General features: G+C 39.6%; 3 protein-coding genes across 3 annotated transcripts; 2 read left to right on the top strand and 1 right to left on the bottom strand.

The window, feature by feature from the left end:
• The first annotated feature begins 22 nt into the window (after nt 1-22).
• On the top strand, nt 23-1,606 carry snu13b (SNU13 homolog, small nuclear ribonucleoprotein b (U4/U6.U5)). The gene is made up of 3 exons (XM_031291283.2): nt 23-289; nt 469-589; nt 1,141-1,606. Exons 1-3 carry the CDS (start codon nt 287-289, stop codon nt 1,401-1,403), a joined length of 387 nt encoding a protein of 128 aa, XP_031147143.1. The 5' UTR covers nt 23-286; the 3' UTR covers nt 1,404-1,606.
• Nucleotides 1,607-4,040: 2,434 nt separating this feature from the next.
• On the top strand, nt 4,041-7,143 carry crym (crystallin, mu). The gene is made up of 8 exons (XM_031291265.2): nt 4,041-4,422; nt 4,512-4,662; nt 4,791-4,853; nt 4,990-5,091; nt 5,935-6,118; nt 6,218-6,339; nt 6,446-6,530; nt 6,635-7,143. Exons 1-8 carry the CDS (start codon nt 4,256-4,258, stop codon nt 6,706-6,708), a joined length of 948 nt encoding a protein of 315 aa, XP_031147125.1. The 5' UTR covers nt 4,041-4,255; the 3' UTR covers nt 6,709-7,143.
• Nucleotides 7,144-8,004: 861 nt separating this feature from the next.
• On the bottom strand, nt 8,005-14,830 carry LOC116044236 (ras-related C3 botulinum toxin substrate 1). Its single transcript, XM_031291268.2, has 6 exons — nt 14,496-14,830; nt 12,898-12,969; nt 12,604-12,721; nt 12,039-12,101; nt 11,259-11,418; nt 8,005-9,426 (listed from the first exon to the last, which is right to left on the bottom strand). Exons 1-6 carry the CDS (start codon nt 14,528-14,530, stop codon nt 9,296-9,298), a joined length of 579 nt encoding a protein of 192 aa, XP_031147128.1. The 5' UTR covers nt 14,531-14,830; the 3' UTR covers nt 8,005-9,295.
• Between the last annotated feature and the right edge of the window lie 868 nt (nt 14,831-15,698).

The following is a 15,698-nucleotide window of genomic DNA, read 5'->3' as shown; positions in this document are numbered from 1 at the left end:
ATTCAAATAAGCACCTTTAATAACAAAGAGCAAAAAAAAACCATTTCCTGTCGTTTTTTAGCTGGTGTAGCCAGTGCGCATGTGCGGTACTCCACACGTGCGGTGAACGTTTGGACCGACTGGTTGCATGTAGTAGAGCTTACAGAGTTCGTAGCGCCACAAAAATATTACTTACAGAAAACATATATCTCGCGTCTTGTTGTCCTTTCTAACCCAGGTGAAAGAAAATACTCCTCAGTGAAGCATTTCGCCGAGAGGGCCAGGATACAAGAAAAAAACATTTACAATGGTGAGTGTTGTGGCTGAACTAACAAGCTAACAGACTAGCTAACGTATGCTAAAGTAACTAGCTAACGTTAGGCTGCAGAGCGAACTATTCTTTAACTCCTAACATCCTCGTGTTTGTTCACTTGATACTGCTTTCCCGTGGTTAATGGGGTTTTATTTTGTTTTATGTACCATGGCCAGACTGAAGCACAAGTGAACCCAAAGGCCTACCCGCTGGCCGACGCCACGCTATCCAAAACCATCCTGGACCTGGTGCAGCAAGCCTCAAACTACAAACAGCTCAGGAAAGGGGCTAACGAAGGTAAGGAATACTAACATTTGGGACTAAAATGTAACTTTATTGTCCACCTCTATCAGCCCTCTATAGCCTTTTTTTCAGGCTAACAAACAGCTGAGATTTCTTAAAAGCGTCTCAAATGTGTAACGTTAGTTAACGTACCTGGGAAAGTAACTACTCTAGGTCTTTAACAAATAAAGTATTATTGTACAGCTACAAGCATTAGTCAATTAAGCAATTAGTTGATCAAAAGAAAATGTAATCACCAACTTCTATGATTTGATTAATCTTTTAGTCAATTTTCAAGCGGAAAGGCCAAATATTTGCTGGTGCAGCTTCTCAAGTGAGGACTTGTTTTGTTTTTTTCAATAATATGATGTAACAAATGAAATGTGTTTTGAACTGTTGGTTGAATAAAGCAAGCAATTTAACGATCTTAGGCTCTGGGAAGCTGTGATGGCCATTTTGCACAAGTTTTTTAAGACTTAACAAATACTCAATAGAAAAGTCTCAGAATCAGTTCTAAAACCAGCAGGTAAATGCAGTGAGCTAACTGTGATCTACTTGTTCCCCAGCCACCAAAACCCTGAACAGAGGCATCTCTGAGTTTATTGTGATGGCTGCTGATGCTGAACCACTGGAGATCATCCTGCATCTGCCACTGCTTTGTGAAGACAAGAACGTCCCGTACGTGTTTGTCCGCTCCAAGCAGGCCCTGGGCCGGGCCTGTGGGGTGTCGCGCCCCGTCATCGCTACCTCAGTCACCATAAAGGAGGGGTCTCAGCTCAAACCGCAGATTCAGTCTGTTCAGTTGGCTATTGAGAGACTGCTCGTCTGATTTTTGTTGCCCTGTTATGACAGTCTTCTTGAAAAAAGAGGAACACATATTCCTGTTCCATATTTCTGTTTGATAAAAAACAGTTATGCATCACAAGAGAAGTTTTTTTTTGTTTTTTTTTACTTAGGACAGTGTGTCCACTTCAGTGTATCAGTTTGCCAAGGCATCGTCTGATTCATAATTAAATCATTTTTTTATGTAAATCTGTTTAGTTCTTTTCAATGTTTCATGTTTTCATTCCGATTTGTGTAGTTAACCTTTTAATGTTATCAGAAGCACCCAGAGTCACTTAATTCATATTAGAATTGATCAATTTGGGGAGAATTATAAATTTCAGCCTGAGGTAGGGTGATGTGCTGCAGAGATAGCTTGCATATTTTCATTGCAACTGGCATCTCATTTTTTTGGGGGCCTTTTTCCGCCTTTTCCGTCCTATTTTAATAGGACAGCTAGGTTAGAGGGGAGAAAGAGGGGGAAGGCATGCAGAAAATCATCACAGGTTGGATTCAAACCTTGGACCTCTGCATCGGGGCATACACCTCAGTATATGTGCGCCTGCTCTACCCACTGAACCAACCTGACCACAACTGGCATCTAACTTTACCTGGAGGTGTTGACGCCATGTACCTCAGGCTAACAAACTGATACCAAACATTTACTGTATTGTGTAAAGAGATGCAGCTCCTTAGGTAAAATGTTTCAGTGTCACATTGCTTACCTGTCGCCTTCATCCGTTATTTACATATTACTGAAAAAATAATGCTAGGTCTAATTGTTACCCTTTAATTTAAAAAAAATAATTTGGGACCACATTTATGTCAAAATACTTTATACACTTGACCAGCTATTAAAATGCTACATCATTACTAACAGCATATGCCTACATTAGTGGTGGTGGGGGGATTACTCTGATCTTCTCACTAAGTTTGGTAGATTTGAAAAAGTTCCATTGCAAGTAAATGTTCTTCATTTAAAATCCCATTCAAGCAAATTTACAGAACATTTTCAGTATCATCAATGCATAAGCAGCATTTGGCTGTTATATTAGAACTGCTGAGTTGGAGTACCGGTAAGTTCTAACTACTTTATAAACAGTTAGGCAGATCAAGCCCAGTTTGGGCTTGAGCCACCTCCAATCGACCCCAAGATTTACAAATAAAACTGGGGGGTTGTGAGATGATTATGGGGTATGAAATCGTTTCATAATACAGACATATTTCATATTGCTTGTGACTATAGACATCTGAAAGATTGTGGACACGGACACGGGGTTTTTTTTGTAAGGGGCCACAAGCAAAAATGTTGGAAACTACTGGTTTAACGTCTATGATGTGTTCGAATGTTTTTTTGTAAAATCTACAATAGCAGAAAAGTACAATGGTGGAGTGGAAGTTCAAAGTAGCAGACAATGGAAGTACCTCAAAATTGTACTTATGTGCACAGTAATCTAGATTAGGTCTATGGAACACAAAGAGCCAATTCTTTTAACCAGGCGAAATCTTTTTAGTTTACTTTTAGTTTTAGCAGGGTTCGAATTATGATTTCATCTTTGTGGGGGTCTCTTTAAAAAAAAAAAAAAACTAGTCTATGAGCAGCAAATTTTGAGCATTAAACATTTCATTTCCTGCATTCAGGTGAATTTTTATGCACCATTTACCTTTTTCTGAATCAATGTATGCTGGAAATATCTTTATGTAAAGGGAAACATAGATTACAATCCAAATATAAAAACATAATGGAATATATTACAAAAGTCTGTCAGGCATTTTGTATTGCTATTTATTCTCCTGTAGATCGACTTTTCTAATTATATCTGAGTCAGCACACATGTAGCCTCTAGAGGCATCATTTACTCCTCCCTCCTCTTTTGCGTCTTTTGTTGAGGAAGTAACCTCCTTAAATGTGCATATGACAATTATTCACCTCAATGATACATGAATTCATTTTAATGGATTAATAAACCCTTGGACTGTAATATTTCAGATGTGTTTGAGCAAGATTAGGCCTACTGCTCATGTTCAAAACTTTGTGCACATTCAAAATATATCCCATCTGTGCTCTCTGTGATTTGGAGGAGTCGTGATATTTTGAGACAAATAAAGTGATAATAGGCTATTACAAGAATAAAGTCACTATATTTCAGAAAATAATCCACCTGCACCATAGCCTGCTGTGCATTACGTGATTGCTCTGCTGATACGGTAGATCTCAGACCTTCTGACAGACTCAGAGCCCCGTTTGAGACTCTGGTCTCTGAATGAGAGAAAGTTTAGGGAAGTGGCTGTACGTTACTCTACATCGGAGGTGGAAACCCGAAACTAATACACGGAGCACAAACGGGACACTTCTGCCGCAGCATGTCGACAGCAGAGCGCGTCCTTTATAAACCTGAAGCTGAAGCAGACTACGGACGGAAGGCGCGCTGCTCATCTCTGTTTTTACAGCGAGAGTGGACACTAAGCGACGCACAGGTCTGCTTCAGAGCTCCGTGTGTTTCGGAAAAGTGCTTAATTTGTGACTTAAATAATGGCGCTGATGATTTTTTAGAGACCCCCCACAGGTGTATGATTTTACTGCTTTCATGGGAGCTCATCCTCTCCCACTGGCTCCCACCGTCCACGTAATTCGAGCCCTGAGTTTTTTAGTTTCAGATGCGTGGGAGCCTCGCTGCGGCTCTTGAATGCAACATTGATACACGGTCAGCGGCTTGAACTTTGGACCAACTCACGCCGCTCCGATAGACTGGGTAAACCCAGCCCAGCCCGATCTGCCTGCGATTCAGTCTTAAAAGATTGAACTTGGTCTGGTGATAGCCAGACTCCGAGGCAGGACAGAAGAGAATTGGGAACAACATGGCCGGGCCTCCTGTTGTTATATGGGACCAGGACGTGGAGGGTCTGTTGCATTACAGAGAGCTGGTCCCCCGTCTGGAGGAAGCTTTGGGCAAATTCTCCAGACGAGACAGCACAGAGGTGATCCAGCCTGTTCGCACCACGCTGACCCTGCAGAAACACCACGGGTAGGCCTGTACTGTACTTCGTGTGTCATAATTAGTGAAACATTAACAAACTGTAGCTATTGCTGGCTGACACTCTTCTACTTTTACAGCTTCTTGGGATTGATGCCTACATACATGGAGAACGATGGAGTCCTGTGCACAAAGTTTGTGTGTTTCTACAAAAGAGAGGATGGTTCTTCTTTGCCAGCTACGCAGGCCACACTGGTGCTGCTGGATCCAGAGTATGGGAATGTAAAGGCTGTGAGGAAAACTAATACATGCACAAATGGCTCTGCCACACAAAGAAACTGCATTAGTTACTCTGCATCAAGACTACTCTGCATAAAAACAACCACTCTAAACAAAGGTCCCATGTTTCCAACTTGCAGGTCATGGATGGAGAGCTCATCACAGGCATGAGGACAGCTGCAGTCTCGGCCATCTCTGCTAAGGTATACTTCCATTTGTCCAACATCTATTCACGCCTGTTCTATAATCTAACAATGATGTTCTAAGTTTGACACCATGGATGTATTAGAAGACTGTTTGACACTCATGGGTCTGTCCTGGTGTGTTTTTGTCACACAGCTGCTGATGCGTCCTGAAGCAGAGGTGTTGGCCATCTTGGGTACTGGCAAACAGGCCTTGAGTCATTACAATGCCTTCACAGACATGTTTTCATTTAAAGAGGTACAATTACAACGAGATCTTGTAAATGTATGAATAACAAGTCTGAACAGAAGCAGAAGCCTGCATTTATCAGCACAAGTGGGTGACTATTCTCATGTTTGTGACTCCCTGTTTCCCTACACAACATCTCATTGTTAGGAACCTAAATGATCTATGCACATCATTTAATTTGGGTGCTAAGACATGGTGTCTCACTTTATTTTCATGGGTTTGACAAAGTGGGACAACACAAAAAGATTGTCCAAGAAATCAACACAAAAACCATAAACTTTCCTACTTTATTAACTCCTACTTTTGCACAATTTACCTTAAAGGTAGCCAATAGACAGTTATATAATTTTGGCAAATACACATATTGGCTTTCTTGCCCAGAGTTAGATGAGAAGATTGATATATCACTCTCATGTCCGTATGCTAAATATGGAGCTACTGCCAGCAGCCGCTTAGCTTAGCATAAAGACTGGAAACAAGGCAACAACATTTCTAGCTATAAATCCATTCCATTTGTTCATTAACAACATTAACAACTCATCCATTACTAAAATCAACACATAATTTAAACATGTAAACATCTGTTAAATATACACTGTATATTGTTATATCCCCCTACCTCAGATATACAGTATAAGCTAAGTGTTATCATTGCTTTTAGCCTGTTAGTCTATTTCTGTGTACCTAGAGAGCAACAAAAAGCTGGAGTCAAATTCCTTGTATGTGTTCACACATTCAGAATTCACAAAACTTGGCCATTAAAGCGGATTCTGAATTAGTTTTGTGATTGTTTAATATACTTATGTTTGGTCTTTCATAAACTGACACACTTCCTCTGGGTCTTCACCACAGGTGCGTGTGTGGAGCCGCACAAGACAGAAAGCGGAGAGGTTTTGCCGCTCTGTCAGCGGTCCGGTGACGGTATGTGTCTCAGTGCAGGAGGCAGTGAGGGGAGCAGACGCCATAGTGACGGTAACCAGATGTACAGAGCCAGTGCTCTTTGGTCAGTGGGTCAAACCAGGAGCCCACGTGGCAGGTGAGAGAAAAAATAGTTAACACACAAACTAGGAAAAAGGTGAGATTTTTAGATTGAGTATATTTTTCCCCACTGTGTTTCTCTCCTGTTGCTGAGCAGCGGTGGGGGCTTGCAGGCCAGACTGGCGGGAGCTGGACGACGTGTTGATGAAGGAGGCAGTGGTGTACGCTGACAGCAGGGAGGGAGCAATGGCCGAGTCCGGTGACGTCATCCTCTCTGGGGTCATTGTGCTTTCTAACTGCCTCAATAACAAAAGCTGAAGTGTGTGTGTTATTGGCTCCCTTTGCAGAATGCATGGAATAACATATGATTGTGGATCTGTTTAAGGCTGAGGTGTTTGCAGAGCTTGGAGATGTTATTAATGGGACAAAAACTGCCCACAGAGAGAAGACAACTGTGTTCAAATCCCTTGGTAAGCCCTACTCGATGTATGCCTAGTCCATATTGTGTGGAAAGTACTAAAAAAATAATCAATTAGTACATTAACTTTTTTTTTTTTTTTTTTTACAATAACAGGAATGGGAGTCGAAGATGCAGTTTCTGCTCAGCTGGTATTTGACCAATGGAAAGCAAAAACCAGCCAACCGTGAAGTAAAGACTGTGCCTATAACTATAATATTCACTGCATAAATCTGTGGTCTTATTATTGTGCTTAAACTTAATTCCATATCTACACACATTATCTAACTCCCAAAACACAGTTGATCAAAGCTCTTTATCATACACTCCCTTTTGCACTCCTGTCCAGCAAAAAAACTTCCTTTTTGTGGCTTTTCCTTCTCCCAACATGTCTGCACTGCAGCACCCTTTTTGTTGGATGGTTATCTGGACAGAGTCATACATGGGCTTGCAAAAGTATTCATACCCCTTGAACTTTTCCACATTTTGTCATGTTACAACCACAAACGTAAATGTATTTTATTGGGATTTTATGTGATAGACCAACACAAAGTGGCGCATAATTGTGAAGTGGAAGGAAAATGATACATGGTTTTCAATCTTTTTTTTACAAATAAAAAACTGAATACAACGTAAGAAAACTTTTTTACACTCCTCTTTTGTCGGGCAGGTGCGTAGGATGTGATCAGAAATAGCAGATCAAAAAGTTGAGAGAAAAGTCCCGCACACTGACCATTACGCAAGCAATAATTTATTTAGAAAAATACATTTCGGTCTCAGACCTTCATTGCAAAGTGTGCAAAGCTGGTAGAGACATACCCCAAAACTCTAACAAACCTCTGAGGCCTTCACAGAACAGCTGTATTCATACTGAGATTAGATTACACACAGATGGACTCTATTTACTAATAAGGTGACTTCTGAAGGCAATTGGTTGCACTGGATTTTATTTAGGGGTATCTAAGGGGGCTGAGTAGTTTTGCACGCCCTACTTTTCAGTTTTTTATTTGTAAAGACATTTGAAAAGCATGTATAATTTTCCTTCCACTAAACAATTATGCGCTGCTTTGTGTTGGTTTATCACATAAAATCCCAATGAAATACATTTACATTTGTGGTTTTGACATGACAAAATGTGGTAAAGTTCAAGGGGTATGAATACTTTTGCAAGCCTCTGTATGTTGACCTGGGTGATGCTAGAGGATGTGGTGGACCGACCGACATTACCATCTTAAGAGATATGTCGCTAGCATGGCTAAAAATGCCAAGCATTTTGTGGTTACAGTTTCTCAAAAGTGAGGATTTGCTCCTTTTCTCTGTTTTTAAAATCAATTTTCTTTGAATTTTAGACTTTAAAAGACATGTCATTGGGCTCTGGAAATTGTGGACAATTTTCTCTAATTAAAACTAAATTACATTACTTGCAGTCTTACTTGTATTGTTTCCCTGCACTGCAGTGTGTGGACAGAATATACAAATACAACAGAGCATTTTGAATGAATTTATTTGCTTTAATAAAAAATAAAAAAAAAAGAATCTGCATATTACTATGTGAAAATGAAACCACATTTAGCAATTAAGTAAAACCAAGTGTGCATTTCCACTGCGCCATTGAAACACTGATACAATGAATCTAGATTTACAGCGGTTCCCCGTGCAATTTGATCATTGCTCATTTCAAAATAAAATGCATTTGCTGAATAGTTACTGGTCATATCGCCCAACAAAGACATTCAAATCAGTTACAATCTTCGAGTGCAAATACACTGGCTCGCAGACTTCATAAAACACAGTAATAGATGTGGTCAAAATAAGAGATAATAATGATATATAACCTTTACAGATAAAGAATGAACCAGCACAACAACACTGGCTGCACTGCACCTTCACATGCCCGGCCGTTAGTCATAAAATACTGTGTTCACTTAACACGCAGCGAGAAGAGGGCATTCTTCTAGAAAGCTTTTAGGAACAAAACGAGATAATTCCCTGTTAAATATTTAGACTGTTTTAAATGCTCGTTAATTGTATAGTAATTATTACTGATCTTAGCAGCTGCTAAAACAACTGTTCTAAGTCATTTAAGGGTTAAACTGTTTTCGCATGATGGTATCTTAAAACTAAATTAAAAAGATACATTTTTAGTGTTCATGGAGTGACTACAAAGTGATGACCGTTGACTGGATTTTGGCAACACCTCAGTCTAGTCAGATGACACATGTAAACAAAACGGTCCATCAACCACAGCTGACAAGAAACTTAAAATGGACAAAAAGGAGAAATTACTTTAAAACTTACTAAAACTTTTTTTTCTTAAAGTAAAATGTCATCAAGGCAACAGGAATCTCTTAGTGTGTAGGAGAAAGAGTGCAGAGCAACCTATGGTAATTTCATGATTTAAAAAAAAAAAAAAAAAAAAAAATCACATTCAAGTAGTGTTTCTTAACAATGTCTGAGAAAAGTGACATTGATGTTGTTGTTTGTAAAATCCTCCCTCTTTCTCCTTAATCAACCTTAGATCCCAAATCAAATCCCCCACCCTCACATTGCTCAAGGCCTTAGCAAAGTCACTTCATTCCTGTCAATCTGAAAGGACTAAACAGATGTAAGCAAACAGAAACCAGATCAGACAGAAAACCTGTCCGAAAACCTTCAAACCTTAAATCTGTGAAGTTCTTTCAGACTGAAGTCTGATCTACCAGAGCTTCAATGTAAGCTTCCCTCTGAGTAGGCCGAGTTCTGACTGCAACTGTATTTTCTACTCCCTGTGATTCTCCATTACAATATTCTGCACTTCCTCTTCCTCTTCTTGATGGGTGGGGGGCACAGGACCGCCCTGATGGCTTCGTCAAACACCGTCTTAAGGCCGCGCTGCGTCAAAGCCGAGCACTCCAGATACTTCACTGAACCTGGTGGGCAGAGGAGAGCAAGAAAGCAGAAAAAGCAGAGGAACAAGTCAGAAAACCAGTTTGATTTTGTTTCCATGTCGCAATCATACATACATACATATTTTAAAGCTTGAGTCAGTCAGAGTTTTTTGTGATTGTTGCAGGCAAAAATCCTTGATTATGCGGCACGTTTTCTTAAAAAAATGCGATGGAATATGCGGGATATTTATGCAATTTTATGCAATGAAATTGTGGGAACTTGCAAAAATTGCGGTTTCATCATGGCTTCATCGCGGGGTTTGCAGCTTTTCGATGATGTTCACGTCGCGTAATTACGTTCCCATGGCAACAGGGGAAAATGGCTGCTCTTGTGTGAAGTAAACGCAACATTTTTCAACTTTCTGCTAAGATATATGTGACTTTTTTGCAACGAAAATGCGGGGATTATGAAATCATGCAAGCCCCACATTTTTTGCGCCGAAATCGGCAATTTATGCAGCAAAAGTGCGGCGTATTTGAAAAAATGCTGCCCCCGCATAAATATGCAGACTTTGGCTGATTATGCATTGAATTATGCGATCGCATAATCATGTTTTTCTGGAGGGACTGTTGAGTAAGATGAGTAGCAGGTGTTTTCTATCAAGTTAACCGACTGTACAAAATCTTTCCACACTCTAGACCAGTGTTTCTCAAATGGGGGTACGTGTACCCCTAGGGGTACTTTGGAGGACTGCAGGGGGTACGTGACACACGTACAAGGCTGTTTAATAAATCTATCGCTGACATCGCTGTATTGGTCCTCTTTATATAGACTATATATAATTTTTTTCTACCAAATATTATTTGCGCTGGTTAGGGGGTACATGGCTTAAAAAACTGTTCAAAGGGGATAGATGATTGAAAAAAGCTTGAGAACCACTGCTCTAGACTACACAGCTACACTGCTCTAGACTGTCAGTCCCAGAGAACAGGATCTGTCAAATGCAACTACTGAAATTAAAATGTACTGTAATACAATAGAAGGAAATAAAATGTAGGATAATTGGTCCCATTCCCAGGTTCTCCTAAAATTACACAATTAACGGCATTTGCCTTCAACTCTGGAAAGTAAACATTGCAGGGTGTTAAGTAGAGCTGCAAAGATTAATCGATTAGTTGTCAACTCTTAAATTAATCACCAACTATTTTGATAATAGATTAGTCGGTTTAAGTTATTTTTTAAGACAAAAGTAAAAATTCTTTGATTCCAGCTTCTTAAATGTGAGTATTTTCTATTCTATTATTTCTATATTGAATATCTTTGAGTTATGGACAAAACAAGACATTTGAGGACGTCCTCTTGGGCTTTTGGGAAACACTGATCAACATTTTTCACAATTTTCTGACATTTTAGAGACCAAACAACTAATCGATTAATCAAGAAAAAAAATCAACAGATTAATCGACGATGAAAATAATCGTTAGTTGCAGCCCTAATGTTAAGTATAGCGTAAACGTCACCATCTAATTTTACATTTAATCAATATAGAACTTACATTTATAATAATAGTAAACAAATTAGACATGTTGCTATTTAGGATATTTTAGTGATTTTAAATCTAACACTTCTTCAAAGTATCTAAGGATTAAGGATCTGCATACAGACTGTAATAGATTTGAGTTGAAAAATATGCACCAAGTCTAGGAACTTAATTCAATTTGCATGCTGTTGTACTGTGAAATGGGGTCCTCTCCTGTTTTGGCAAACTACCAGAAACACTACTGCTTAAAAAGGGTCTTTCAATTCACAACCTTAACAGACATTAAGAGTATTTAAACATTTTTATCAGTGTGTGTGTTGTGTGAAAACTGACTTATTTCTTTAGCCATGGCCAAGCCCTGAGGGTAGATGATGGGGGAGAGTTTCTTCTCCTTGAGTTTTTCGATAGTGTCCTTGTCGTCTCTCAGGTCCAGCTTGGTGCCCACCAGGATGATGGGTGTGTTGGGGCAGTGGTGTCTCACCTCAGGGTACCACTGAGGGCAGGAGAGAGTCATAGTCAGAGGCCGCGGGATGCAGACGGACAGTACGAAAGACATGTTTTTATTGGCTGTATCATTACACCAAACACAACATCTTGGTTGTCTTGTGCATAATGTTATAACATTCCCCATTTTTTCTGTTCTGAGTAGTTGTGAGGGGAGGAAAGATTTCAGATTGATGATTTTTTAACTCAAGCATTTCAAATCAAGTTTTCTATCTCTGTTAGTTTTAGAGCTGTGGTAAAAAAGGTAAAATGTGTAATGGCTGTATTCCCAGATATGGCTCTCTTATTCTACCACCCAAGCAGATCTGGAGAAGCAGTGGCAGCAAAAACTGTCCTGTCCTGTTAGTAGTGTCCTGTACACTGTCCTGTGACTCCCATGACTGTGCCAGGACAGTCACAGGACAGTGTACAGGACAGTGTCTGACTGTCCCGGGACAGTCATGGGAGTCACAGGACAGTGTACAGGACACTACTAACAGGACAGGACCGTTTCTGCTGCCACTGCTACTGCAGATCTGAGCGTGACATGTCATGGAAAACACTTAACCTAATATTACCATTACTGACAGATGTGACAAACAGCAGAAATAAAAAGCAAGTTGTCCTTACTTTGGCTCGGACATTTTCAAAGGAGGCTGGACTGACGAGTGAAAAGCAAATCAGGAACACATCCTGGGGGGGGAGAATAAACATCAGTACAACATTAAAAATGTAATCAGCACTAAGGAGATGTTTCTGTTACAACTGGGATGTATCCCTTAACGTTAACTATGATGCTGAAGATAAACAGATAGCACACAACATTGACTTAATAGACCCCAAGATGTTCAGACACGAGGGTCCACAAAACTAGACAGATCTGGACTCTGTTGGTTAAATACACACTGACTCCCACTTTCAGCTCCCTGTGAGTCTTTGGCACAGAGGCCAGTTTGTTGTCAGGACAAAGAACGCAAACAAGAGCTCCCTTTCACTTCTTCAGACAGTGTATAGGTACTATGGATACAAGGCTCTACTCTGCGGAGTGCAAAGACTGTCTTAAGCATTACAGGCCAGTGAATAACTCCAAATCAATGCTGGCAGAGTGAAAACAAGTGTTCATGTGAACATTGTCTGGCTAATACTAGTCTGTGCACGGCAGAGACAAGTGGGATGAATGCATATACACACACACCGTCTGCGGGTAGGACAGAGGCCTGAGTCTGTCGTAGTCCTCCTGTCCTGCTGTATCCCACAGGCCCAGGTTCACTGGTTTCCCATCAACCATCACATTGGCAGAGTAGTTGTCAAAGCTGTAGGAAGGGAGGTGGAGATTTGGTTTCAAATAAGCATAATGGGTTTCAAAACTTCCCCTCTGGGATAAATTAAGTTATATCCTATCTAAATGTACAATACAGTGCTGACAGTCTTCATATCACAGCTGGTGTGTGTGTGTGTGTGTGTGTGTGTGTGTGTGTGTGTGTCTTACACTGTGGGGATGTACTCTCCAGGAAAGGCATTGGTAGTGTAGCTGATGAGCAGGCATGTTTTACCCACAGCTCTGGGATTAGAAAGGAGAGGAGAAAAGATCGACAAAACATACAATGATTTATTTGTATGATTTCTTCTCAGTTTTAATAATCACAGTATATTCTTCTGTGAAATGAAGGTAAGAGCAAGTTAGTTTTATAGTGTGTATCTGTAGTATTGTTTAACTTGCCCTATTTAACATGTGTTACCTCACACTAATAGCTGTTAACATTAGAATTAGGATTTTAGGGGGGTTTTCTTCCTTTTTTTTAATTGCATGTCAGGACTGGGAGTTTGCAGTCTTGTATTTACTTTTACTATCATCAAATAAATATATCTACCTTTTAACAGATACAGGATGTGCTAAGAATAACACCTCAGAATAGAAGGCAAATTTTTATTTACACCACTACGTCTTAAACAAATAATTTGAACAATTATTAACTATTATTCTGTTATCAGGCACGATAGCTTTCAAGTATGACTTTGCCAGTTCTAAGCTTTGGCTTAAGAAAACAACGTCCTAGACTAACAATCAATAGATTGACCTACAACTTTAAATGCTCTGTCCGCTGTAATAGAGGGACTAGGGGTAGGGATGTACAATACAAACTTGTGACAATGCCCATAGCTGAGCTGAAAAATGGTTTACAGACTTAACTAAATGTGATCAGGTATAAATCCCAAAGAGCGCTAATATCTGTCTGCCTTTAATACTGGGAACTACTACCTGATGATAGAAGAAATGATAACAAGCGTGTCTTAAAAAATGGCAACCAGTAATAAAAAAATAAGTGGGCTTAATGTAGTACAATGTTTAAAGTATGGTTTAATGTCAACCAAATCCAGACAATAGCTCATTGCCTTTATGAACTTCCATATATGAAGACAATTTTATAAACACATTTTTATTCCTCAGTTAGTTTTGCGGCTAATGCGCTACTTTAAAAAAAATGCTGCTTTGTTTTTTTAATTTATATATTTAAAATACCAAAACATTTGCCGGCTTTAAATGCTCGATTTGCTCTATTTTATATAGCTTGCCTAATGGACTGCATTCTTTGGATTATTGAGTAAATTTAAGCTACTGATAAAAACCATTGGGTCATTTTAGGTTGGGGTAGGCTAAAAAGAATAACTTGTTCCAAGACCTTTAGGAGGCTGTATGGTTAATGACAAAACACACAAAGTCTAACGTTATAGAACACATTTGATATCAATTTATTAGCGAACAATCCAAGAACTTCTATACAGGACGAGGCGAGTTAGCTGCTGCAGCCTGCGTCATGTCTAATACAAGACATGCTGCCTGTGACCCATTCAGTCACACCTAAGCGGAGCATGTAGATAAATCTGTCTGACCCAGCTGGACCGGAGAACAGGCATAACAACAGCTGTCGCTCAATTTGGCATGTTATGTGAGGCTTGTTTGCCTCTAGACAACTGTTGGTAACTGGGTCAACGGAAACCACTATGTTAGCTTTTAACCGTTCACGTATGAGTAACATTGGGACATTTTAGTTGTCAAAGTACGGATAAAAAGATGGTTTCACTTACCCGTCCCCCACCACCACACACTTAATGGCCTGCATCGGACACCTCTCGCTAGCAACCCAGCCAACGTTACAGTAGCTCGAGCTCAGTTAGCTTAGCTAGCTAGCTAACAGCGGCTAAAATAAAACCACACCGGTTACGCGTAAATAGTACAACGTAAACTAGCTAAGTGAGCTGTCCAAAAAAGTTGAAAAGGGTTGACTTTACAGAAATGAAAAGACTTGTCTCTTCTTCTCAGCAACACCCGGTGAAACTCCAAAGTTGTAGTTCAGGCAGGCAACACCCAGGAAAAAAAACTCTGGAGAGAGAGATTGAGGGAAAAAAAAAAAAAAAACGCCCACAGTTTGGAAGCTGCACCTCCGAGATCTCTACAAGTCATATCCGGTCAGAGCAGGACGGTCAAACCCTGCCATCTACTGGTCACAACTGGTCACAACCGGTCACAACAGGAATATGCCACTGAGTTCAAGAAAAACAACCAGTGTCCGGTAACAAAACAACTCCGAGGTGGGCATCTAGTATGTTAAACACAGTGATGAAAAGAAATATTAACATCCTTTTCCTAAGTAAAAGTTTAAATACAACAATGTAATAATAGTATTTGTTGTAAGATACAATGCAGTAGAATAGCCCCCAATATAGTTAGTTACCGGTGTATAATTATGTTTTATATCACTGGTTATTAGTGATGCATAGATATGTAAGAAGAACTGTAATGTTGCAGCTGGTCGAGGTACAGCTAATTTATTATCTGTAGTAGCCTAACTGGTAACTAAAGTTGTCAAATAAATATAGTAAAGTATAATGGTTTCCTCTGTGGAGTAGAAGCATAAAGCAGAAACAGAAATACTCAAGTAAAGTACAAGCACCTCCTACTTTAAAGTAAAATAATTAATTTTTCACTTTTTTTAATAATGTATCAGAGTTTCCTATAGGCTACCAACAAACTGTAGAACTGAGTTGTGAACAACAAAACAAAGCCCCTACCCACTTTATTGTTATATATTTATTGCCGCTGGTATATGATTACCTTTCTGTTAATTTTAATGCAGCAGTGTTAGATCTTTTTTTTCCCCTAAGTTCAAGGATAGGATTCTCTCTTTTAATTCTTATTAAACTTGGTGTAGAAAAGAATGAGATCTTAAATACTTGAGAGCAATTGCAAAAATCAGTGATAGATGAAATAAAATATGTTGCATTTTATAG

This window comes from Sander lucioperca, chromosome 22 (genome assembly GCF_008315115.2).
Source record: "Sander lucioperca isolate FBNREF2018 chromosome 22, SLUC_FBN_1.2, whole genome shotgun sequence".
In the NCBI taxonomy this organism is placed as follows: domain Eukaryota; kingdom Metazoa; phylum Chordata; class Actinopteri; order Perciformes; family Percidae; genus Sander; species Sander lucioperca.
Note: the sequence above shows the minus strand (reverse complement) of the source record. Positions and strands in the feature narration are given on the sequence as shown.

What these genes read in the sequence shown, in the direction of transcription:
- snu13b (XM_031291283.2), top strand. An exon ending in CAGGAAAGGGGCTAACGAAG is followed by an intron (nt 590 to 1,140) that starts GTAAGGAATACT and finishes CTTGTTCCCCAG; the next exon opens with CCACCAAAACCCTGAACAGA.
- crym (XM_031291265.2), top strand. Translation starts at nt 4,256, where the DNA reads ATGGCCGGGCCTCCTGTTGTTATATGGGACCAGGACGTGGAGGGTCTG. An exon ending in GTGACGTCATCCTCTCTGGG is followed by an intron (nt 6,340 to 6,445) that starts GTCATTGTGCTT and finishes GATCTGTTTAAG; the next exon opens with GCTGAGGTGTTTGCAGAGCT. An exon ending in AACTGTGTTCAAATCCCTTG is followed by an intron (nt 6,531 to 6,634) that starts GTAAGCCCTACT and finishes TTACAATAACAG; the next exon opens with GAATGGGAGTCGAAGATGCA.
- LOC116044236 (XM_031291268.2), bottom strand. Translation starts at nt 14,530, where the DNA reads ATGCAGGCCATTAAGTGTGTGGTGGTGGGGGACGG. An exon ending in TGTGTGGTGGTGGGGGACGG is followed by an intron (nt 12,970 to 14,495) that starts GTAAGTGAAACC and finishes TTCTAATCCCAG; the next exon opens with AGCTGTGGGTAAAACATGCC. An exon ending in CTCTGTCCTACCCGCAGACG is followed by an intron (nt 12,102 to 12,603) that starts GTGTGTGTGTAT and finishes CTCCCCCCCCAG; the next exon opens with GATGTGTTCCTGATTTGCTT.